This window comes from Phoca vitulina, unplaced genomic scaffold, assembly GCF_004348235.1.
Source record: "Phoca vitulina isolate PV1807 unplaced genomic scaffold, GSC_HSeal_1.0 scaffold79, whole genome shotgun sequence".
Classification (NCBI taxonomy): domain Eukaryota; kingdom Metazoa; phylum Chordata; class Mammalia; order Carnivora; family Phocidae; genus Phoca; species Phoca vitulina.
Genome location: NW_022589782.1, coordinates 4,903,681 through 4,927,339, shown reverse-complemented (window position 1 = coordinate 4,927,339; position 23,659 = coordinate 4,903,681). Strand labels below are relative to the sequence as shown.

Below are 23,659 nucleotides of genomic sequence, written 5' to 3'. Positions count from 1 at the left end.
GTCGCTTAACCAACTGAGCCACCCAGGCGCCCTGTAATAATTTTAATTTTTTATTTTCATGTATAGATTCCTCTGTTTTAGCTTTGTTTTTTTTAAATAGCTGAATGGAAGAGAACACAGAAATAATCTTATGTGTAAGATGATAATTTGGGTACATTTTTGTGATTGAGTCAAGTCTCAAAAAGTGTGCTTCAAGGGGCGCCTGGGTGGCTCAGTCGGTTAAGCGTCTACCTTCGGCTCAGGTCATGATCTCAGGGTCCTGGGATCGAGTCCCGCACCGGGCTCCCTGCTCAGCTGAGAGCCTGCTTCTCCTCCCCCCCCCCCCCGCCCCCCCACTGGGTCGTGTTCTCTCTTTAATAAATAAGTAAAATCTTAAAAAAAAAAAAAAAAAAACTGCCTCTATTTGGCACTGTATGACCTGGGAACAAAGCCTGAAGAAGTTGGCTCTGAGATATAAATGAATCGTGCTCACAGATACGATTCTCAACAGTTCTAGAATGGTTCTAGAATGGAACTGAAGGGATCATAATGAGACTGAAATAGACCAATTCTGCCCCAAGTGGCCCCTGCACTTCCAAGTCCCCACTCTTAAGTTTTGCTCATGGGAAACATAACCGAGAGAGGCAGAAGGGAGCTGGTCGCTGACGGTGCCAAGGCCCTGGAAGAAGGCCCGGCTGCCGCCCTCCACACCAGACTCTACGAGGCCATCATGAGGGAGGACTGCGCGGCGATCCAGGTGCTCCTGAGAAGCCATCCCGTCAACCAGCCCATGACCATTCTGGCCAACTCCACCAGCTACCGACTACTTCTGAACCAGGTACCCTCCCCTCTGCTCTGTCACTTGTAGGGAAAAGATGCCATGCTTCGGAAGGCCCACCACCTAGCTGCTGTGAGCTCATTAAACCTCCCCGTGGTCCCCGCAGTCCCCACCACCCCCACGGCGGGACACTTCACCTCCAGCACCCTGCACGCCTCCCAGCTGCCCCACGTACGCTGACGTGCGGAAAGACAAGAACCCGTTTGGCTGGTGGAACATTAATGTTGTCCTCTCAAATATACCAGTGGTGATTACATCTGTGCGAAGAATTATTTTTCCCTTTTGCATATGCTTTTTCATTTTCTAAATTTTTATACAATGATTATTACCTTTAGATTTAATTTTTTTTCCCCAAAAGTCACTGTCTCCTGTACCCCACCTTCTTCCCTCATCTGGCAGTCACGCCGTGAAAAGTCACTACTTATTAGAGATGTATTTTAAGAACCAGAATAAACAGCTCTGCTCATCATGGAGGACACGCTGCATTATCTTTGAAACCCTGGAAATTCAGGTTTTACTACTGATACTATGACTTTGGCAAAGTCTTAAAAAACACAAAACCTACTTGTCAATCACCCTGTGGGTTAATTTAAGGACCAAGTGACTTAGTAGCAATTACCATTACTTTTACACTATGAGCTCTCCACAAGAACCAACTTGCAAAGCTTTACGTAAGTTATTTCTGCTGCATTGGTAAATCTGCATTATATGTAAAACACAGATTTTATATGACTCTCACTGGTTTGGGGTCTTTTAAAACAGTCAAAAAGAAAATTTCAATGCACATACCAGAAAAATACTGAACTGAGATACTCAGTACACTTATTTCCTCTGACACAGCAGGGTGACACTGCACAGGCCTGCTCGTAACGTAGTCTGCGTTCTCCCCCAAAGCAGATGCAGTCCATCATCCCCATTCATCTAGCTGCCGAATACCGCAAGGCACGAAGTTTGCTTTGTTTGTTAGAACACGGTGCCGACCCAGAAGTCAGGTAAGTTAACTCAACAGCGATCAGTTCTCAGTGAGGATATGCATGATTTAGATGTTACTCTCCCCGGTAATGTCGGGACTCACCCATTCTTCGGGGTTAGGGACTACAAAATACCATGACCATGTCTTGAATGAACCAATTTCTTTACTGACTAGATGAGATACTCAGAAAAACTGGCAGTAATGCAGGAACACAAACCAGTCAGCCCATTTCAAGCATCCTGAGAATTAAGTGCTAAGCAATGATGCTGCAGAAAATGCATGAAGTGTTGGTCACAGCCCTCAGGGAGCTTAAAACCCTCAGTTAGGTATGGAAAATAAGTACATAGAAATAGACAATGGATTTTCTTTTTATTACCCATCACTAGGAAGTATACTTCATGAAAGAGTAGTTACCTCGTTCACCAATACGTCTTCACCACCTAAACTGATGCCTGATACTAAGTGCCAATAAATAGGATCTAATGAATGGAAGAATCACATGGTGTAAAAACAATATGACTTCTTGCCCCCGTAAGTTTAACAGAAAGTAAACCCCCAAATCCTCAGCATGCTCCAGAAGAGCCCCCTGGCCTGTCTGGCTGGAACCCTCACCCACGCACGGCCCTGCCCAGCTCTGCAGACCCTCTCCCAGTCCTCCACAACTGGACGTCACCGATGCACACCCCTCCTCCACAGGGGCTCCTCCATACACCCTCTAGGGTGCTCATATCTCTTAGAACTTTGCCCATGTGCAATACTGATCTAGTTACTTAAATATGTTTCGTGTCTTTCATGCTAGACTGTCGAGCCCTGCAAAAGCAGGGACTCCAAGCTGTTTACCATTTCCCTAGCATGGGGCCTTATGCTAAATAAATATACGTAAACTGAAAATCATTTTCAAATTTCAGTGGGTCAGATGTTTATAATAAACCTTCCCTTTTCTCTGCCAAAATAAAGGAATTTTGGAAGCATCCCTGAGAGATTTCAGTAGAGAAGCACATGAGGGCCGTTCTAAAACCCTCACGGCACCTGAGTCCCCCCTCTAAAATGCTGTGATATCCCGAGAAACTAATGCAGATTTTCAAACACTTCTTTGAAGTAGGCAAGGGGAATCACTTTCAATAAACATTGCCTTCTTGGGGCGCCTGGGTGGCTCAGTCGTTAAGCGTCTGCCTTCGGCTCAGGTCATGATCCCGGGGTCCTGGGATCGAGCCCCGCATTGGGCTCCCTACTCAGTGGGAAGCCTGCTTCTCCCTCTCCCACTCCCCCTGCTTGTGTTCCCTCTCTCGCTGTCTCTAAGAAATAAATAAAATCTTTAAAAAAAATAAAAAATAAACATTGCCTTAAGTACTAATTCTTTGCGCAGAACCGTTTCCATTGTGAATATAGTGTAATCTGCAATCAATAACTATTCTAGGGACGCAAGAGGCCTCACCACGCTCCACCTGATGCTCCTGCACTGGCCAATCACTTCTACCACGTGGACAAAACCAGGGAACAGAATCCAAAGGATCCTGACAGACATTCAGAGTAACGCTGTGATGTGTCTCCGTATTTTGTGCGAACATGGAGCTCAGGTCAATGCTCGAGTGGACAACAGCAACAAACAGTCACCCCTGCACCTGGCCATAACCTACGGGACCTATCCGGTTCTCTCCATTTTAGCCCAAAATGGTGCCCACGTCAATGCCATTAACGAATCCAGCATGACACCCCTTCACATGGCTGCCGACATACTGAATAAGGAGATGATGGAAACGCTGATTGCCTGTGGCGCAAATGTTAACTGCGCCGTTGCCTCCACTGGGAACACGGCCCTTAAGCTGGCGGTGTGCACCGCATCGAGCAAAGCAGGCCGGCTGCTGGCGGCAGGGGTGAGCTGCATCCGGTTGCTGCTAATTCACGGAGCCAAAGTAAATGCCCGGGACCACGAAGGTCAAACAGCTATCCACGAGGCATGTTTTGGAGGCAGAGAGGCAATCATCAACCTCCTGCTTGACGCTGAAGCAAACGTTAACGTACTAACAAGCAGCGGGGAGTCTCCGATACACATGTACCTCCAGCGCAGTTCCAACATAAGGGACACGGGGCTTCTCGCCAGACTCCTTTATCGCTCTTATCCTCTGAGACTGACCAATAACCAAGGAGTTCTACCTGCAGGAATCATGCTACCAGAATTCCACCTCTTAAGGAAAACCCTAGTAAAGTTATCTCAAAAACCCTTATCCCTAGAGGACATCTGTAAAAGAAACATCAGAAATATTTATGGTGAGAAATACAAACAACACTTAAAGCAACTTCTCCCAGTGAAGATCTGGAACTCTCTATACAGTTATTATGACCTAGCTTACCTCTTGAAATAGGACCTCAAAATTTCACCAGCCATAGAATTTCAGTAACTCACACCACATTTTCTGGCTAGACTCGTATCCAGAAAACACTTAACTCATCACCTTGTACGTCCCAGATGTACAAACTGGTTCTTAAACTTTTTTCAAAAAATAAAATGATTTGCACATTAACTTTTCGTTCCCAAATATTCCTTTAAAGACATTTTTCACAACTTAATTTCTTTGTTCAAAAAGTAAGCAAATTAAAACTCTTCTGCCAAAGAAGTAAATCTATTTTCTCTCTTTGACAGTCTTTTGTGGATAAAAACTGGAATAATCATAGATTTTTTAAACAGCAGAAAAAAATTTCCCATGTTAAATTTCCTTTAAGTTACGTAATTGTAGAAACAGATTTTACCTCTAAGGCTACAATAACATATGAGGATTTTTGTCAGCATTAAATACATTTAGCCTCATCTATTATATGAGTAACTCGTAGCACACTCACTACCTGAAAAACACTACTATTCCTCCATAGAGAATTTTTGAATGCCCAAAGATTACTGCCTTTAAATCCAATCTAGGGGCACCTGGGTGGCTCAGTTGGTTAAGCGTCTGCCTTCAGCTCAAGTCATGATCCCAGGGTTCTGGGATCGAGTCCCGCATCGGGTTCCTTGCTCAGCAGGGAGCCTGCTGCTCCCCGCTTGTGCTCTCTCTCTCTGACAAATAAAGTCTTAAAAAAAAATAAAATAAATTCAATCTAAAGTTCTGGACTCATGGGATGATGATTTATATAAAAATAATGATAACCCCTAAGTAAATGAAAGACGATACATAATTTCATTTAACTCAGTGAACCAACACCACGTCCTCCCTGATACAAGGCACTTACCTTCAGATCTCTGTGTACAATTCCCATGTTATGTATGTAAAATACACCTTCCACCAATTCTTGAAAAATTTTTGTTGCAACACTGGCCATGACATAAGGACCTTGAAGGAAAAAAGGAAGTTTTATTTTTCTTTTTACTCATTACATTAACATCTAAATGTTACATAGTTCTAAATGCATTAACATAATTCAGATTTTCAACAAAGTCAACACACCTAAATGGTTTAAAATAAGCAGGAAGGGCTCCTCAGCTTGCAAAGAAACCATCACAAATTTAGTGCCCTAGTGAATGGACTTGGTGTCACTAATTTCACCCAGAGCCCCTGTATTACTTTGTAAACCATTCTCAGGCATAAGATGCCTGGATTAAACTAGGTTTAAATCTCCTTCAACCCCTGACACTCTGGGGTTTAACACTGATAAATCTGGTGTCCTAAGCCTACTGTGGATTAAAGACATTGTTACAAATAATGCAATCAGAAAAAGGATAAACTATGTTAGCTCAAGGAGTGAGCTCCCATTACATGGAAGATTTGGAATGCTGTATTTTCCAAAAATGACTGACAAATGAAAAACGAAGTAATGGGGAAACAAGTAAATGGTTTAATTCATCTATTAACATGATGATATAATGACTGACTTTAGGGGTGGGAAAGTTTTGTAGGAACTAAAACAAATTGCTAAAGCAAAAAATCCTCGTTTTCCAGCTAAGTAAATTTGGTGATGTCATAGTAAGAACTTAATAGCTCTTGTCTCCTCAGCCATTTTACACCATAAATACATAACACAGAAATACGACGTGCTCCCTTTCCTCCTGGATGAGCCTACCTTGCTATGCAGCTCACCTAAGCCACACTCTCCTGCACCACCCAGCATGTAACTCAGGGACCTCAAGTCCCCAGAATTTGAGAAGACAGGAAACTCTGCGTGTCTGTGTGCATAAACACAACGGTCCCACTTACAAGTGCCGCCGCTACCATGCCCCTCACACTGGAGCGACAGCCTCCTGTCTACAGATGGAGGGCTTTGGGACTCTCACAGCCATTCAGATCAACTCCCTTCCTCTGGTGTCTGTAACAGGTTCTCATTTTAACCCACCTAACACATCCAAACAGCAGGCCCCTGTACACGGGCCTGATCAGGTGAGAACAGCTTCTGTTCCCTCAGCAACGCATCCTTTGCACGGAGCGCTTCAATCCTCACACCCTATCAAATGGGATGATCCACATTTCACAGTGGAAGAAACAGGCTGAGAGCAGTTACCTGACTTGCCCCAAACCTCACCGCTAGTGAGTGCTAGAGCCAGGATTCAAACCTGGGTCTACCACGTATGGATTGTTGGGGATGACTGATATAAAACTATACTCGATAGGAAGGTATGCAGCCCGTGGGGAACACTACCAAGTTAAACCTTTTTATTTTAAAAGACTTTTAAAAGAAAATTATGCATCACGATAGCAGTAACCTCCATATCTTGCCCTCCCTGTTTTCATAGGCTTATTGTCCTGGATGGTGAAGATCAGAGTTATCCCAATCCATCATGAGGGACTCATTACTTACTTTCCAAATGGAAGTTTAAAGATCAACAACTGCATACAGGACCTTAATAAACCATCTTCTTTTTACAGAGACATCTGCACTTAGCACTATGATGCTCACACAGCAGAGAATACTTTACAGGAAACTGAAAATACCCACTCATTACTTGCCACGACTGAAATAAGCAAAGTCTGGCATGTCCTGATTACACAGTAAACCAGAGAAGCAGGGAGCGTCGTGGAGATGCTTGAGTGCTTGAGGGAGGCATTCTGTTTCTGCCTCCCCTGGAAGCTAATCTAAGATTCTGGGTGTGTTAAATGACATATATTTTAGACCAAATAAAGGGTTAGAGTGTCAATAGTCGTGAACAGCAAATGATTAATAATTAATATTTAGCTGGGTCTTTACTTAAAATCAGGTCACTTGCATCCCCAGTTTTGATCACTTAATACAGTGATTTTCAACTTTGGCTACACGTTGGTATCAACAAGAGAATTTCCAAAAAAATATCAAAGGCCAAGCCTTATCCCATATCAATCATATAAAAATTGCTGGTGCAGTCCCTGACAACACCCCTTAAAAAAAAACAGACTTTACTTGTTGGAACAATCTTAGATCTACAGAGAAACGGAGACCATAATACAGTTCCCACTTACCTGCCACCCAGTTTCCCATCATTAACACCCACACTGGTAGGGTACATCTGTCACAGTTACTGCACCAAGACTGATACAAGTCCACAATTTACTCAGACTTCCCCCAGTGTTTATCTAACGTCCTTTCTCTGTTCTAGGGCTCCATCCAGGATACTACATTACATTTAGGGGTCAGGTCTCGTGAGGCTCCTCCAGTCTGTGACAGTTCCTCACTTTTCCTGTTTATAGGACCTTGACCGTTTTGAAAAGTACTGGTCAGATATTTCATAGAATGTACCTAGGCTGGGATTTGTCTGATGTTTTCTTACAATTAGACTGGCATTAAGGGTTCTGGGGAGAAAGACCCCAGAGACGCAATGCCCTTCTCATCACATCTTCTCAAGGTCACACTATGAACAGTTTTCACTGCTGATGCTGACCTTGAACACCAGCCACAGTCACCTCAGCCAAAGTCATGGTGGTCGGCTTTCTCCACCTGCTTTTCTCTTACTCTGTCTTATCAACATCTTTTTTAAAGCTCCCCAGGTGATTCTAATGTGTGGCACAAGTTGAGAACTAGTATTACAATAATTTTAAAAATTATTAACCTAACAGTCTTTCCTGCAGAAGGAAGGGGCTCTGGATCTTGAGACAAACTTTTCACCACCTACCCTTCTATAAGGGTTTCTTTAAAGGTATCTTTTTGCAAGAGTATCACATTGTCAGGTTTAAAAAATATTTAAATTTCTTCCTTAAAAAAAATTCTAGGGCGCCTGGGTGGCTCAGTTGGTTAAGCGACTGCCTTCGGCTCAGGTCATGATCCTGGAGTCCCGGGATCGAGTCCCGCGTCGGGCTCCCTGCTCGGCAGGGAGTCTGCTTCTCCCTCTGACCCTCCTCCCTCTCATGCTCTCTGTCTCTCATTCTCTCTCTCTCAAATAAATAAATAAATAAATCTTAAAAAAAAAAAAATTCTAAAAGACCTTTTCTGCCCAAAATCATTAACCTAAATTCTAGCATATTACAGCTTAGGAATCCACAAACTATGTCTTTATCTCAGAGAAAATTAACTTCCAAATACCTATATGTTCTTGAAAATGTTGAAATAAGCACAATCGTTTCGAAAAGGTGATTTTTTTCCTGAGTCTAAAGCACCTGCAGGTAGTTCCTACATCAGAAGATCCGCCGGTGTCTCCATTTCCCAGCCCAGTGTTCCAAGATCCACCTGTTACTCACATGCAGCTTCGTCCACATACTCCCGGCCCCGCTGGTTTCTCTCGACTATCCAGTCCCACAGCGAGAGCTCGCACAACTGCATCTGGATGTGCAGCATCAGGTGGTACTGCACCTGGGGGACAACACGGCTGGCTCCCACCTGGGCACAACTTGCTCACATTATTCATTCAGTCAACAGGTATCACTTGCCTCCGCTAGGCCAAGCAGGGGGCTACATGCTCAGGAAAGAGATGACAGACACACGTCCGCCCAAGAAGCCCAAAGTCTCGTGAAGGAGACAGAGGAAGGAAGGAATGCCTTAAACAGTACGTCAGAATGCGAGCGAGCAGGGGGAGGCCTGGGCTGCAGGGCGGGACAAGCTCCCGAAGGTGACACTGAGGCCCTGGCGCGGAAACGATTGGGTCTGCTCGCCACATGCAGTTTCTAAAGCTCAGACACAGCGTCAGAGAATGGCTGGGGACCACTCTACTGCTCTCCGAGCACCTCAAAGTAGATGCGCATTTTGGAGGCCTCGCTGTGTCCATAAATAACTTGGAAAAGTTAAGCAAAACTTAAGCTCACGACAGTGCATGCGCTTAGGCACTAAGGAAAGTCCCAAATGTAGTGTGGAGAAATGGAATGGTTCTGATGAAAAGTCCCTCAAATTCAACTCCTGTGTATTCAGGTGACTCTGTTCAAAGTTTTGTGTCTCATAAAAAGCACATGCACGGAGCCACATATTCCCGGGCAACAAGAATTAATTCTGCATGTGCATATACAGAGGGCATATCGGGGTCTGTAATCCCAGAGTGCCAGATTATACGGAGACCCTGTTAGCATCCAAGTCCTCTGTGACACTAAGACTCCACACCGGGGCGAGCATGTGGCAGTCTCACCGGCATATGGGTGTGACCCTCAATGAGAGTGTCCTGAAAACAGACCTGATCTCTCCTCTCCTCAAGTCACGTTCCAAAAGAGAGGTCTTTATGCATAATGTATTTGCATAGCATGATAAGAACACACAACAGAAACGGTGTGAACAATGCTTCCAACTCCGGGGGCACAAATGAGAAGAAACAGAAGTGGCCAGAAAAGGATTAGCAGGCGTTAACTAAGCAAAGGATGGAAGACCCAACACAAGGGCCACAGGCCAGGGAGATAGGCCAGGGGGACATGGCGCGGAGAGGCTGACAAAGACAGATGGGGGGTGGGGGGCAAGGTGCACAGTCAGCTGGGGTGGAAGGGAGGCCACATCTAGTCATGGGTCCTCCACACTATGACTATGGGTGAGCATCAAATCATCAGTAGGTTCTGGGAAAGTGAACTACCTCTGTCTGCCCCAACAAACTTAAGTTTTCAGAAGATTCCCCGGTGGATGTGAAATTCTCTTCTAAGTCGGAATGATGCCTAAATGGCAGCTGATGTTCAACAATCGATCTGGAAGGCAAATCAGCCAAACCATTTCCTTGGAGCAAACTGGATGATTCAAATTCACAGGCGGTTCTTGTGATTAAATTGGTGCTGCAGTTCACCAATCTGTTATTCTGATTGTCAATGCCAGATTCTCCTAAAGACTTTTCTTTTTCTGAGGTGAACTCGGCAAAGATAATGGATGAGCTGTTACTTTCATCATTTTTAACATGCTGGTTTCTGGAGGAAAAAAAAAACGGTAAAGATAAATATCAATGTAAAAAAAAAGATCAAGAGTGACTCAGCTGTCCCTTCACACCTACATAAATCTCACTGGTAAACTCTGGAAGCACATGGCATCAGATCTCTCTAGCAGCAACATTTATTGAAAACACTGGCCAGAACTAGCTGAGAGGAAGAAGCCATTTAACACTTTGTAATGAAAATGAGCAAAAAGACAGAGACAAATCGGTGTAGGTGACAGGTTACATCTAACGTGTCAAACTACACACCAGTCCACATACATACCTGTCGTCCTCCTTGTCTGAGATCACTTCCAGAGATGGCAGCTGAATAGAAATTCTATCTGCAAAACAAAACAAACAAAAACAAAAACCCATTTTCAAGCAGCCTAGCTTTCTAATTTATGGTTGAAAACAGAGCTAAAGTAACACCAAATGAGACCACAAGTCTAAAAATGTCAATATTTTCTAGGAAAATACGATACAACAAGCTTATTCAAATGCCTGGCACATTTTAGGAACTATAAAAACAGAGCCGTTCAACTACGCTGCGGGGGTGAGGGGAGAGGCAAACTCTGTAGAGGGCCGGGAATAAGTGTTGTAGGATTTACAGGCCTCCCAGGACTCTGCACCTACTCGGTTCAGCTGTTGTAGTGCAAAATCAGCCACACACAACACACGAATGAATGCGCCTGGGTCCTAACATACTTTATTGACATGAAATTTGAATAACCTATAACTTTCACAAAGTATTCTTCTTTTGATTCCTTTTAAACTATCTAAACATGTAAGAAAACACTCTCAGCTCTCAGGAGGCAACGAAGCAGGGGCAGGCCGGGTTCGGCCCACGGGTCGCAGTCTGCCAACCGGACAGCCATACCATCTGTAACAGCTTACCTCGTGTTTGGGCCACGTGAACATGCTCTATCCAAGCAGTGTGATAGCCTACGATATTAGGATGCTGAAGGCCTGCTAGCACCTTCACCTCCCGCAGGACCTAAAGAGGAAATGCACTTCGATCTGGCTTTCACTGACAACTTGTTCAATGTGCATGGCATCAAATACTACTTGTTCCAGAGCAAAACAATAAAAACCCAACCCAAGGAGTCTAAACTATGTTAAAATAATCAGACTATTTCTGAGAGACAAATGGAATTGTTATAGCAACAAAATAACTTACACATATCTAGTGCTTCATACTTTCCATAGCCCATTTATGTTCATTCTCTCATTTCATTCCTCCCAGGAAGTCCAGGGCACTCCCTGTGCTGTCCTTCAGCAGCACATACACTACTAGTAAGTCCAGTCCTGCGGTCACCACTATGTCAAGGACAGGAGACCCAAGTTGCTTAGAGGGGGGCGCCTGGGTGGCTCAGTCAGTTAAGCGTCCAACTCTTGATTTCAGCTCAGGTCATGATCTCAGGGCTGTGAGATCGAGCCCCACACTGGGCTCCAAGCTGAGCGTGGAGCCTGCTTGGGATTCTCCCTCTCCCTCTGCCTCTGCCCCTCCCCGCCATTTACACTCTCACTCTCTTGCTCTCTCAAAAAAATTTTTTTTAAAATAAAAACTTAAGTCAAATAAAAATTTGCTTTTGATGTTTATTTTATGTAACCCACTTTTAGTAAACTCAGCAATCCACAACACCTAGTATTTGCCAAATACACACACACACATAACTCTTTCAAAAGGATCTAAATACCCCATTATTCAAAATAAATACACTTAAAAAAAGCATACCTTCATACAATCTGTTTTAGTTGCACCATTAATCAGGATTTTTTTAATTGCATAATACTGACCATCTAATTTATTCCTGACCTAAAAAGCAGAGGAAAAGAGAAAGCATATTGTGCCATTAAATTCAATTGAATAGAGCAAGTTATTCTAACCTGAGTTTAAGATCCAAACTAGCTAAAGAGATAAAATTAAGCGAAAGACAAGTGTCTTTACTATGCTCAGGAAAGTCAGCCACAGTCAGCTAGACTAGAAGCTTCCAAACTGCACTGAGACTCCCAACTCCTAGAGACTCTAGGTCTGAAAAATGGAAATGTCAGCAAAAGAACCACGTGAGGCCCAAAATACAAAAGCACAGCTTTTCTCCCGTGATACATTTTTAAGTAAATTAATGTGGTTTCCAGAATCTGCCTAAACCACCAACGTGGTTAGGAAAAAGTTAAAACCTGCCCACTTCCCTATAAATGACAAATCTTAGTGAAAAGTAAGCACACATGATTTCTAGGAACTTCCCCTAGAGCACTTTAAATAATAATCATGAGAACAACTTCTCAAAATACATTTACTCAGAGCAGGAGGTCAAAACGGATTTGTGGAAAATAACCTTATACACTCTTCCGTATCCACCTTTTCCTAAAACGGCAAGTTCTTCAAATTCATTTAGGTAACGTGAAGTCTGTGCTTCAAAGGCTATTTCCCTGGACCTAAAAGTGAAATACAAACAACCAAACAATATTAAAACATGAAAGAACCAGGTGCCCAGGAGATTTCACATTCGCTGTATCACTAACCTGCCAAACCTTACTGATCACTAAATTATGATGCTTTGAAAAGATGAGCCAAAACAAAATTTTTCATTCTCTAGGAAGAAAATGATTTGCTAAGCAAATCAACATGTAATAAAGATAGCAAGGGGACAAAATAGAGTTAGCAAAGGGATCGTTAATCAAGTACGTTACCAGTAATTAGTATTCCAATTAGAAATTATAAATGTTTTAAAGCAGGAATCCTAAGGATGACGAACAGGCAACAGCTGATTAGCTGAGCTCAGTAATAAATTTACTTAAATTTCTTGGGGCGCCTGGGTGGCTCAGTTGGTTAAGCGACTGCCTTCGGCTCAGGTCATGATCCTGGAGTCCCTGGATCGAGTCCCGCATCGGGCTCCCTGCTCGGCGGGGAGTCTGCTTCTCCCTCTGACCCTCCCCCCTCTCATGTGCTTGCTCTCTCATTCTCTCTCTCTCAAATAAATAAATAAAAAAATCTTTAAAAAAAAAAAAAAATAAAATAAATTTACTTAAATTTCTTAATGAAAAATTTCTTAATGAGTTATAGATTTTAAACTAGCATTTCTCACATATAGCCAAAATTCAATGTTGTTCCCCTGACAGAGACTATCAGTGCTCTGAATTAAGGGTGGGGCTTATGGAATCCACACAGAATACTGGGGGTGGGGGAGGGCATAAGGGGAATGAGAAGTAAAGCAAATCTTGGAGCAGTCATTAATTTCTGAGAATAAAGCTTTTAATTTTCATAAAGTACCCTAACTATATTATTTTTAACTCCAAAACTAATTTCTGATTAATTCAGAATCAGTTCTTAACCTTAATTTCTTTCAGACATTTTACTCTTTGCATAATCACAGAAGTATCTGACACATACCTGATCTTCTGGATATGAGAATTATCCTCACAAGGATCCTAAAATCAGAAAATTACTTTTAAAGGCATTTTAGGCAAATTTCATGACATGAAGATTCTAACAAAAGTCAATGTCACATTAATAGTCCCAAATGTTCAAACAATATTTAAAAAAAGAAAAACATTCTGGCTTTTTCAATATCACCTAGGGGTTTACAATTGAAAACATTTCTGTCTTAACCAAAAGATCACTACTCTAAAAAAGCTATATTCTTGCCATCCACTGATAAGGCCAAGAACTTACCAAGGGGCTCTACCAGCAAATAATTCTGACTTCACCTTCAAAACAGATGCAGAAATGGACCACTTCTCACATCTCCACTGCTACCACCCACTCCAAGCTCCTATCACCTCTTGCCTGTTTGAGCACCTGCCCCCTGCTTCTGCCTTTGCCTCCCTCCATCTATTCTCAACACCGGAGCTGCGGTGGTCCATTAAAATGTAAGTCAGATCAAGTCACTCCTGGGCTCAAAATCCTATAAAACTTCCTACTTTACTCTGAGTAAAAAACCAAAGATGTTAAAATGGTCTCAAGATCCTCCTCCACCTGTCCATCTTACTGCCCTCCGCTGCCCTCCTTGCCCTACCTTTCCCATACTTTCCCCTTGCTTACTCTACTCCAGCCACATGGCTGCCAGTCAGCTTCCCAAACACACCAAGCACACTGCCACCTTGGGAATGACTGATCCTCTGCCCGGAAGGCTCTTTCCTCCAGATAGGTGCATGTCTCGTAGTCTCAACTGCAGCTACTAACTTCAGTAACTGGCCACCTTGTATATAACCCACACATTTTCTAAGCCCCTTCACTGCTTTATATTTCCCCTTAACACTCTTTAACACTTACCACCATGTAACACCCCCTTTATTTTTATGTATTTTTATTATGTTTCTATTGCTGACTGCCCCCTCATCAGAACATGAGCTCAAAAGAAAAAAAAGCCCCAATGAGGTCAGGTGTTTTTGTCTTTTGTCTGTTTTGTTTGCTGCTTGAATCCCAGCTCCTACAAACCTAACACATGGTAGTCATTTGATAAATACTTATTGAATAAATAAATTAAGGTTAACATTTTTATAAACCTGTATTATAACCAGGACTTTAAAATACAGTTCTGAAATTAAAATGTTGTCATACACGAAGTCTGTATTTTAGTGCTCACCTGACGAACTCTCTCTTTCGCAGACCTCATTAAATGAGAAATAGCTCTGTTGTGGTGGAGCCTCAGCGAGCTAAACTCATCACTGCAGGTGAAAGAAGACAGCAGCCCCATTTTGATAAAGGTCTGGCAAAGCACTAGAAGAAGAATATGGACAACTATTATCGGAAAGGCCATCAATAAAATGGCAACTTTAAAGAGACTATAGAGTAATAATAGCTTCTATTAAAAAAAAAAACAAACAAACCTCGGGGCACCTGGGTGGCTCAGTCAGTTAAGCGTCTGCCTTCAGCTCAGGTCATGATCCCAGGGTCCTGGGCTCGAGCCCCTAGTCTGCTCCCTGCTCAGCGGGGAGTCTGCTTCTCCATCTCCCTCTGCCTCCGCCCCTCCCCCCACTTGTGCTCGCTCTCTCAAATAAAATCTTAAAAAAAAAACCTCTATAAAAAAAAGTCACGTTTATACACATTACAATGTGGAGATTAACCCTCTACTAGAGAAGGAACAATCGGTACTTTCGTTGTTCAGGAGCTCATCTAGAATTACCTACTTGATACCAAGCAGTCATTTGTTTACCATGCCTGGTCAGCTGGTAAAGCACGAAGCTCTGTTTTTAAAAAGGCAAGAAAAAATGTAAACTTTAGTACTAGTCTCCTGACCTTCAAATACATCACCTTTTGCTGACAGGCAGCAAAGTAAAAACAAAGGCAACAGTGAAAACATGATTAGAACTGACTACAGAAGTGAATTACTGTTTTCGATGGTGGACTGATTATCTCTAACCAACAAATAGCACATACGAGATGTGCACAGACCAAACACTAGGGGAAAGTTCAGTCTGACGTCTCAACACCAGCCTCCTCAGAAAAAGAAGTTTCTACAGAAGTGCTTGGCTTTTACTTATTCAAGGAATACAGAAACCACAGGGAATATTCTTTTCTTTTTTTTTTTTTAAAGCACTAGGCCAGAGGTCTTAGGTGACCTGCCATTCAAAGCCTGGTGCATTCTAGTCTTGCCAGCCAAGTTGTGTAGGGGACTGCAGTAGCTGGTCAGCTCTGACTTGTTAGCACCACACAATTACCTCCTCGTGGGTTTAGCACTTTGACCCTCCCCCTCCAGAGAGCTCTGTGGGCTCCTGCGGAGGAGTAGAGACATGACGTCGCACCTGATACTACAGTGATCCATCATAAACGCACAAGGTTTTGGTAGCCTTACGGTGGAGTAAGCTCAGGCCGTGCACAAGAGCCAGAGGGAATCCGAGAATATTCTTTGTATATGGGTAACTTCATTAGATTATGAACTAATTGAATAACATCAAAAATATTTTAAATATACTTTAAAAGTTTAGTCACCTAAAAAGGAATTCAAAAATACTTTAAAATCAACAAGATTCAGATTTGCTTTAATTAGGAGCAAGATTACTACATAAATATCATTATAATCTGCTTGTCTATACAATGAGCTGAGGACAGTAATGCCCAGCTACCAATGCTCTGGAACCCACAGAACACCCAATTCTGTACAACCACCTCCCCACCACTTATTCAGAAAAATAAATATATACTTGTATATTTCCATGTCCCATCAAGTTCATCAAAATGACAATCTACCTTTAACTAAAAATATTACATTCTAAGTTCACAGGTAGGTATCTCTAAATTTGAGGATTCCTAACACTAAACAAGACTTGGGAAGACTTTTTTGGTAGAAAAGATCCTTAGAATCTGTGGTTGGACCTATTAAAGAGGCCACAGTGCTCTCAAGGAGCTGGAACAGAAACATCACCATCTGTAATCCTGCTCACGTCTATGCTCAAGTTTCTCATACACGTAAACTATGGCAGGAATAAAAATAAACATTTCAACCACTGTGGTATAATAAGAAATGTATTTGGTCTTGTCTCCTAAAACTCACATAGCTCCTAAAATTCTTGTGATTTCCCAAGCGCTGGGGGTGCTAGGAGCATCTTTTGTTCTAATATTTGGTCTTTGACCTCAGTTCCTGACATAAGAGCTTCTAAGACCCTTGGAATCTCCAGTGATAAGAGTCTTTTGTATGCTAATGAGATGACTGGGGGTCCCCTAGGTAACTTCAAATGGGGGCTGGTCACCAGAAAGACCAAGCCATGATTAAAAGTTTGGAACTTTCAGCTCCACCTCCTCTCTCCATTCTCCAGGGAGAGTAGAGCTGGAGATGGAGTTAATCACTGATCATGCCACCATGATGAAGCCTCCATAAATATCCCTCCATTACAAGACTCAGAGAGCTTCTGGGTGAGCATATCCACACACCAGGAGAGTGGGGCATCCCAACTCCATGGGAACAGAAGCTCTTGTACTCTGGTCCTCACCCTCTGTGCCTCTCCATCTGGCTGTTCACCTGTATCAGTTATCATACCCTCTCTTATATAATAAACCAGGAACCATAAATGTCTGAGTACTGTGAGCCATTATAGCAAATTATTAAACCTGAGTGGCAAGGGTGGACACTCGACAGTGAACAATTTACAGCCAGGTCGGACACAAGTATGGGTAACCTGAGGACACTGGGGACCCACACTTGCAACTGGCATCTGAAATGAAGGCAGTCTGTGGGACTGAGCCCTCAACCTGTGGGATCTGACACTAACTCCAGGTAGACGGTGTCAGGATTGAACTGAATTGTAAGACAACCAGCTGGTGTCCGAGAACTGGTCAGTACGGGGGGGAAAAGCACACATTTGGTGTCATTAGTATTCAGTGTGTAGAGGAAAAGTTTCCTATTCAACAACAAGGAACACAGCTGGTCCGGCGCTTTGGTCAAGAACTAGCTCAGAGGGGCGCCTGGGTGGCTCAGTCGTTAAGCCTCTGCCTTCGGCTCAGGTCATAATCCCAGGGTCCTGGGATCGAGCCCCGCATCAGGCTCCCTGTTCGGCAGGAAGCTTGCTTCTCCCTCTCCCACTCCCCCTGCTTGTGTTCCCTCTCTCGCTGTGTCTCTCTGTGTCAAATAAATAAATAAAATCTTAAAAAAAAAAAAAAAAAGAACCAGCTCAGAATGAGTACCTATGATGTTTACCTGCTCACAGAACAAACCATGACAGATCTTCAAAAATTACATGAATGATCATGTTATAGAGACCAAAGAACTATCTTTTACTTATTTAAATACACCCAATTTTATAGTCATTAATCTTTTGGGGTCTCTGGTAATTACAGTCATAAGGAATTACCCAAAAGAAAATATAAAATGCATTCAAGAAATACAAACTATTAATACTTATTTCAAATGTTTATATACCAGCTGCTTCTCATACCCACAATGTCAAACAACATTGTATTTTTACAAGGTTTACTTAGCAAGATTTATTCTTACTAACATTTAAACACCTGTCTTGAACGGAGAGGGTTTGGTTCGTGCACATGACTCAAGTGCTCCAGCAAAGAGACAAGCAAGAGTTGGTTTGCAACTGCGAAAGGGAAAGTCGGCTGCTGCAGGGGTCCTTTTAATACCTGGAGTTCTGCTGGGACATCGGATTCTAAAAATTAAAAGAGGAAAAAATGTGAATAAATGGGAAACATGTCTCATAATGACAAAACAGCATCTTCTAATTAATGAAACACAAACTACTGACATTTAAGGAAATAAAACACAAAAGAGTAATTAAGCCGAGCAGGGTTAATCTAGACAGACTTTCCAGAATTGAGTGTCATGTTGAATTCTGGAAGTTGCAAGACTAGCGGAAGGACGCCATCGGGGGGAGGGGGAGGGCTGTGGGAGTAATGGTGTGCAAAGGTAGAAATAAATGAGTAAATAAACATCCAAGCGAATGAGAGGGCACAGGATGGCTTCCTTCGCGAGGACAGCCCAGGCACCAGCATAAAGAAGGAAGTCTGGCAGGGGGAAGAGGGCAAGGGAGGAAGCATGGGAACCACCTGGGGCACGGGCCGTGTGAGTTGCCAACTGTTCCATGTGCAGAGCCTCCAATCCTCACAAAACAGTGGAAGGAAGTGCCGCCACTCTCGCTTTACAGATGAGGACACTGACCTCACACAGCGGTTTAGGAACTTGTAAGCAGACAGATCGGCACGATGCCCAAGCCCATCCTCCTTCCACCACACAAGACCAAGCAGATGGATGAGTTGGCACTTCCAGCTGAAGGTTGTAAGTTCTCGCTTACTGTTTATTTCATGTGTTACTGAGTTGACCACAAACAGTAAGAAGGAAAGCTGTTTGAGGAAACTGTGCTGGAAACATCTAACAGGTAGACAGGAAGACGCAGGTGACAGGCCAACAAGAGCCTTGTAAAGGAGATAAAGGACAGAAACATGGAGGAAAGAACAGGTCGCAGAGATACGGAGAAAGAAACGGACTGGCCAATTATACAACACCAGGAGAGGGAGGATGGAAGCGTGAGTGAGAGTGAAAACTCTAAGAGGGCTGTTAGGGAAAAGATGAGACACTGCAAACTCTCAAGCTTGAGCTGTGGACCCGTTGTATTGGAAATGCCCTGTGGAAACAGGGACCATACATCCTACACCTGCTAAAAATCCTTCCCATTTCAAATATTCTATCCCACCCTCCTCTATAATCTATAGAGGACCCGGAAAAGTCAAAGTTTCCAAGTTCAGACCTCATCACCAATTTCCTCTCTGATTTATAAGGTGACCAAAAAAACACCTGCAAATATGCAGACGTGCTATTCATTTTAAATGAAAACTTACTGAGTATGGGGGCGGGGAAAGAATGAAAAATGTGCCCATGTAATAACTTCTATATGTAAAGACATCTTAAAGTTAAAACATGAATCACAAATTCAGATATAGTACACAGATCTGCACTACACATGACAAGAAAAAGAAATGGCAGTGAAATTTATATAGAGCCCTTACAATAAAATGAAGCACAATTAAAACTCAAATGGGTTTAACATAACTACTAACTAATGACATACATATTAAAGTAACGATGATACCAGAATTTGCCATCAGATTGGTAACCACTTCAAGCCTGGAATACATGGTATTATTATGGGCACATAAAGGAGACATTTTCAATCACGGGGGGTAAAAGTGTTGCAACCTTCAATAAATATATCATAGAATTCAAAATGTGCAAACCTTTGACTCAGCACTTCTAGTTTTTGAAAATATTTACAAAGCACAACAAATACATGTCTATAAGATGTTCAGCATAACACTGTTTAGACTACTGAAAAGTTGCTAAATTATACACATATAACAGATTATGCAGCTATTGGAAATGATGGTGTATAAAAAGATAATCGTGGGGGCGCCTGGGTGACTCAGTCAGTTAGGCGTCTGCCTTTGGCTCAGGTCATGATCTCGGGGTCCTGGGACTGAGCCCCATGTCTGGCTCCCTGCTCAGCCCGGAGCCTGCTTCTCCCTCTCCCTCTGCCTGCCACGCCCCCTGCTTGTGCGCGCTCTCTCTGGCAAATAAATAAAATCTTTTTTAATTAATTAATTAAAAAGATAATTATGAATAGTCCATTATCAAGTCAAAGAAGCAAGCTATAAAGTAATACTGGGGCGCCTGGGTGGCTCAGTTGGTTAAGCGACTGCCTTCGGCTCAGGTCATGATCCTGGAGTCCCAGGATCGAGTCCCGCATCGGGCTCCCTGCTCAACAGGGAGTCTGCTTCTCCCTCTGACCCTCCCCCCCATGTGCTCTCTCTCTCTCTCTCAAATAAATAAATAAAATCTTTAAAAAAAAAAAAAAAAAAAGTGTCTGCCTTCAGCTCAAGTCATGATTCCAAGATCCTGGAATCAAGCCCCGCATCTGGCTCCCTGCTCAGCAGGAAGCCTGCTTCTCCCTCTCCCACTCCCCTTGCTCCCTTGCTTGTGTTCCCTCTCTCACTGTCTCTCTCTCTCTCTCTCTCTCTCTGTCAAAGAAATGAATAAAAAAATAAATTTAAAAATTTAAAAAACAGTAATACTAATGAAGGTGAGGCTAGTTTCATACAAACCATCACCACCTCTCTAGTCATCACTTTACCAAAATGTATCAAAACTTTTTTTGGGGGGGAGGGGGGAGACACCTGGGTGGCTCATTTGGCTAAGCGTCTGCCTTCTGCTCAGGTCATGATCCCAGGACGCTGGGATAGAGTCCCGCATGGGGTTCCTTGCTCAGCAGGGAAGCCTGCTTCTCCCTCTGCCTGCCATTCCCCCCTGCTTGTGCTCGCACTCTCTCTCTCTGACAAATAAAATCTTAAAAAAAAAAAAAAAAAAAAACTTTTTTTAATGTATTTCTTTAACCCAACAAATCCTACTTCTGTAGCTGTAGTCTGAGGAAATAACCAGATATCAACGTAGACTTGTGTACAGGTGTCAAACCCATTACTATTTCTAATGATAAAAGAGAAACTTATTTTCCAACAACAGGGCAAAAACTAAAATGATAATACAAAATGCGATAGTCTTAATGTTTTTGAAGGCTAATTTATCACAAGAAAATGGTAATATAACATCACATTTAAAAAGCAGAATATAAAAGATTTATCATACTACTATGCTCACAATTTTAAAATATATTTACTTCACAGCTATATAAATGTACAGACAATACAAAGAACAAAACAGACAAAATCTCTGCCCCCTCTGTTTCCAATTATACATGAAAAGAATTTGTAAAAGAAATGAAACTGGTGAACATGCTGTTTTTCAATCTGCCTGTTTGATCCTTAATATCTACGCATCTACCTGGCTTACAGCAGCTCTCATTAATATTTGCAAATGAATACACCAAACTGTTAGCAGTGAGTTCTCTGGGATGTGAGTACAGGTGACTTTCCCCTCTTTTTTCTTTATTTCCTGAAATTTTTCCAAATGATTTCTCTAAATTTTTATCTTATTTGGACAAACTCAGAAATCTTTTTCCATTTATGGTATCTTTGACAAAGAGTTTTAAACGCAAAACTCAGCAAATTTTCACTGGCTATGCCAAAATGTAAACAGTAACCTCTGGGTAATGAGATTGTGATTTTTAAATTTCCTTCTTCAGGCTTTTCTATAATTTCAACATACTTTGTAATGTGAACAAAAATTTTTTAATACACTGAACTGTCAACAGTGATGAGATTAGGGTTTGGAGGGTTTTCTGCTTCTCTATGCTCATATTTTCCTATGTTCTACAATGAGGAAATTCTACTTTTTTTTTTTTTTAAGATTTTATTTATTTATTTGACAGAGAGACACAGCAAGAGAGGGAACACTAGCAGGGGGGGCGGGAGAGGGAGAAGCAGGCCTCCCCCGCAGAGCAGGGAGCCCGATGCAGGGCTCGATCCCAGGACCCTGGGATCATGACCTGAGCCTAAAGCAGACACCCAACTAGGCCACCCAGGCGCCCCATCCTACTTTTTTTTTTTTTAAAGATTTTATTTATTTGTCATAGAGAGAGAGCAAGAGAGCGAGCACAAGCAGGGAGAAGAGCAGGCAGAAGCAGAAGCAGGCTCTCTGCTGAGCAGGGAGCCCGACGCAGGGCTGGATCCCAGAATCCTGGGATCATGACCTGAGCCGAAGGCAGACGCTTAACCAACTGAGCCACCCAAGCATCCCTGGAAATCCTACTTTTTAATAAGAAAAAAAAAAGGGAATGATCAGAGTCAAAGGAACAACTAAGCCAAGAAAATGGCAACTTTAAAAAAGAGCAGTGGACCAATACTCAAAACACAGGAAGGAGTAAAACCGTAAGGAAATGAAAGCTAAAGCTGAGTGCTTCCCGTTCGGTCCTGATCAAGTAGAAGAGGAAGAGTAAAGAGGCTAATAGGAAAGACGAGGTCAGACCCTGCTATAAAAGAAGAAGAAATGAGATGAGATCCTAGGTGAATCAGAGTTCTAGACTTCTGCCAACTAGGAGGGGAGTAGACAAACAGGAAAGGGATCACCTACTTCAGGCTCCTCAGGAAAGTATGATCTGAATAAATGGTCCATTATTAAATGAGGGAGGAACTTGGAGGTTTAATCTGAGGTAAAAATTCTGAAAAACTTGTCAGATGAAAGAAACAAAAACCAATGAGTCTGGAAATGGGCTTACTGTTGCTCTGTTGCATGCTATTCCACAGGGGGGGATAAATACAGGAACTTTGATCAAAGTTGGTCCCTACATAACAGACTGAAGAACACAGGTTTGAGAGTTACATCTAGGTTTTGAATTTTCTGACTCTACCATAAACTGGCAGAGTGACCTCCTCCCATCATACCAATGACCTTCGAGAAACCATGTAACTGCTCTGTTTCTACGTCTACTAAAAATGAAACTACATTTTTTCACATACCTTACTTTTCACATAAAAAGATAAATTATGTCTGGATATTCTAGGCCTCTTTGGAAGAAAAGCCAACATGTAAACACAACAGTATTATTAGTAACCTAGCAGAAGGAAATTTTTCAAAGTTTATCTAAGAGCACTCCCTTCCAGAATAATCTTTCCTTTGCAGAAAACCTTATCACAATGTGACAGCAAAGACAGACCTGCGTGTTTACAGCTGAGGCTTTTCCTTTGACATAACACTTCCTGTATTATTGAGCTGCCATATTACACCGGGTTACATGTGAAAAAATCAGTTCATTAAAAAACAGTTCTCTTGGGCGCCTGGGTGGCTCAGCTGGTTAAGTGACTGCCTTCGGCTCAGGTCATGATCCCGGAGTCCTGGGATCGAGTCACACATCTGGCTCCCTGCTCAGCGGGGAGTGTGCTTCTCCCTCTAACCCTACCCGCTCTTGCGCTCTCTCTCTCACTCTCTTTCTCTCTCAAATAAATAAATAAAATCTTAAAAAAAAAAACAAAACAGTTCTCTTAAAACTGTCCTCTGTCAATGACCTACTTAAATTACCACCACAGCCTGTTTTTGTCTCCCTTTAGGGTCAAGAATTATAGACAGTATTAAGGGTGAAGATCGAAGGACTTAAGGAATAAATTAACAGTTTCTACTCTGCTTGAAACTTCAAATCCATTGCATGTTAATACTTGTTTCATGCTTCAACTGAACGTGTATTCCTTGTAATCATCCTATTCAAAGCACCATAAAGTAAA

At 42.5% G+C, this 23,659-nt stretch overlaps 2 protein-coding genes across 4 annotated transcripts in view; one reads left to right on the top strand and one right to left on the bottom strand.

Moving 5' to 3' along the window:
* EIF2AK1 (eukaryotic translation initiation factor 2 alpha kinase 1) overlaps nucleotides 1-23,659 on the bottom strand; it is a 33,125-nt gene that overhangs the window by 8,321 nt on the left and 1,145 nt on the right. For 2 of the 3 annotated variants that reach the window (XM_032394174.1, XM_032394171.1), the window contains exons 2-11: nucleotides 17,989-18,147; nucleotides 14,640-14,773; nucleotides 13,445-13,482; nucleotides 12,390-12,489; nucleotides 11,789-11,869; nucleotides 10,948-11,047; nucleotides 10,337-10,394; nucleotides 9,727-10,048; nucleotides 8,420-8,558; nucleotides 5,013-5,113 (exon numbers count right to left, since the gene is read on the bottom strand). In XM_032394174.1, the coding sequence (XP_032250065.1) occupies nucleotides 5,013-5,113; nucleotides 8,420-8,558; nucleotides 9,727-10,048; nucleotides 10,337-10,394; nucleotides 10,948-11,047; nucleotides 11,789-11,869; nucleotides 12,390-12,489; nucleotides 13,445-13,482; nucleotides 14,640-14,773; nucleotides 17,989-18,147 (1,232 nt within the window). The remainder of the gene's footprint in view (nucleotides 1-5,012; nucleotides 5,114-8,419; nucleotides 8,559-9,726; nucleotides 10,049-10,336; nucleotides 10,395-10,947; nucleotides 11,048-11,788; nucleotides 11,870-12,389; nucleotides 12,490-13,444; nucleotides 13,483-14,639; nucleotides 14,774-17,988; nucleotides 18,148-23,659) is intronic. The other variant, XM_032394173.1, reaches the window with a different exon arrangement.
* ANKRD61 (ankyrin repeat domain 61) lies at nucleotides 414-4,728 on the top strand. Its single transcript, XM_032394175.1, has 3 exons — nucleotides 414-817; nucleotides 1,712-1,809; nucleotides 3,208-4,728. The coding sequence occupies exons 1-3, from the start codon at nucleotides 602-604 to the stop codon at nucleotides 4,151-4,153; spliced, it is 1,260 nt and encodes a 419-aa protein (XP_032250066.1). The 5' UTR covers nucleotides 414-601; the 3' UTR covers nucleotides 4,154-4,728.

Coding starts and splice junctions, on each gene's coding strand:
- ANKRD61 (XM_032394175.1), top strand. CDS start 602: ATGGGAAACATAACCGAGAGAGGCAGAAGGGAGCTGGTCGCTGACGGT. Junction 818..1,711: donor ACCGACTACTTCTGAACCAG/GTACCCTCCCCT, acceptor TCTCCCCCAAAG/CAGATGCAGTCCATCATCCC. Junction 1,810..3,207: donor GGTGCCGACCCAGAAGTCAG/GTAAGTTAACTC, acceptor TAACTATTCTAG/GGACGCAAGAGGCCTCACCA.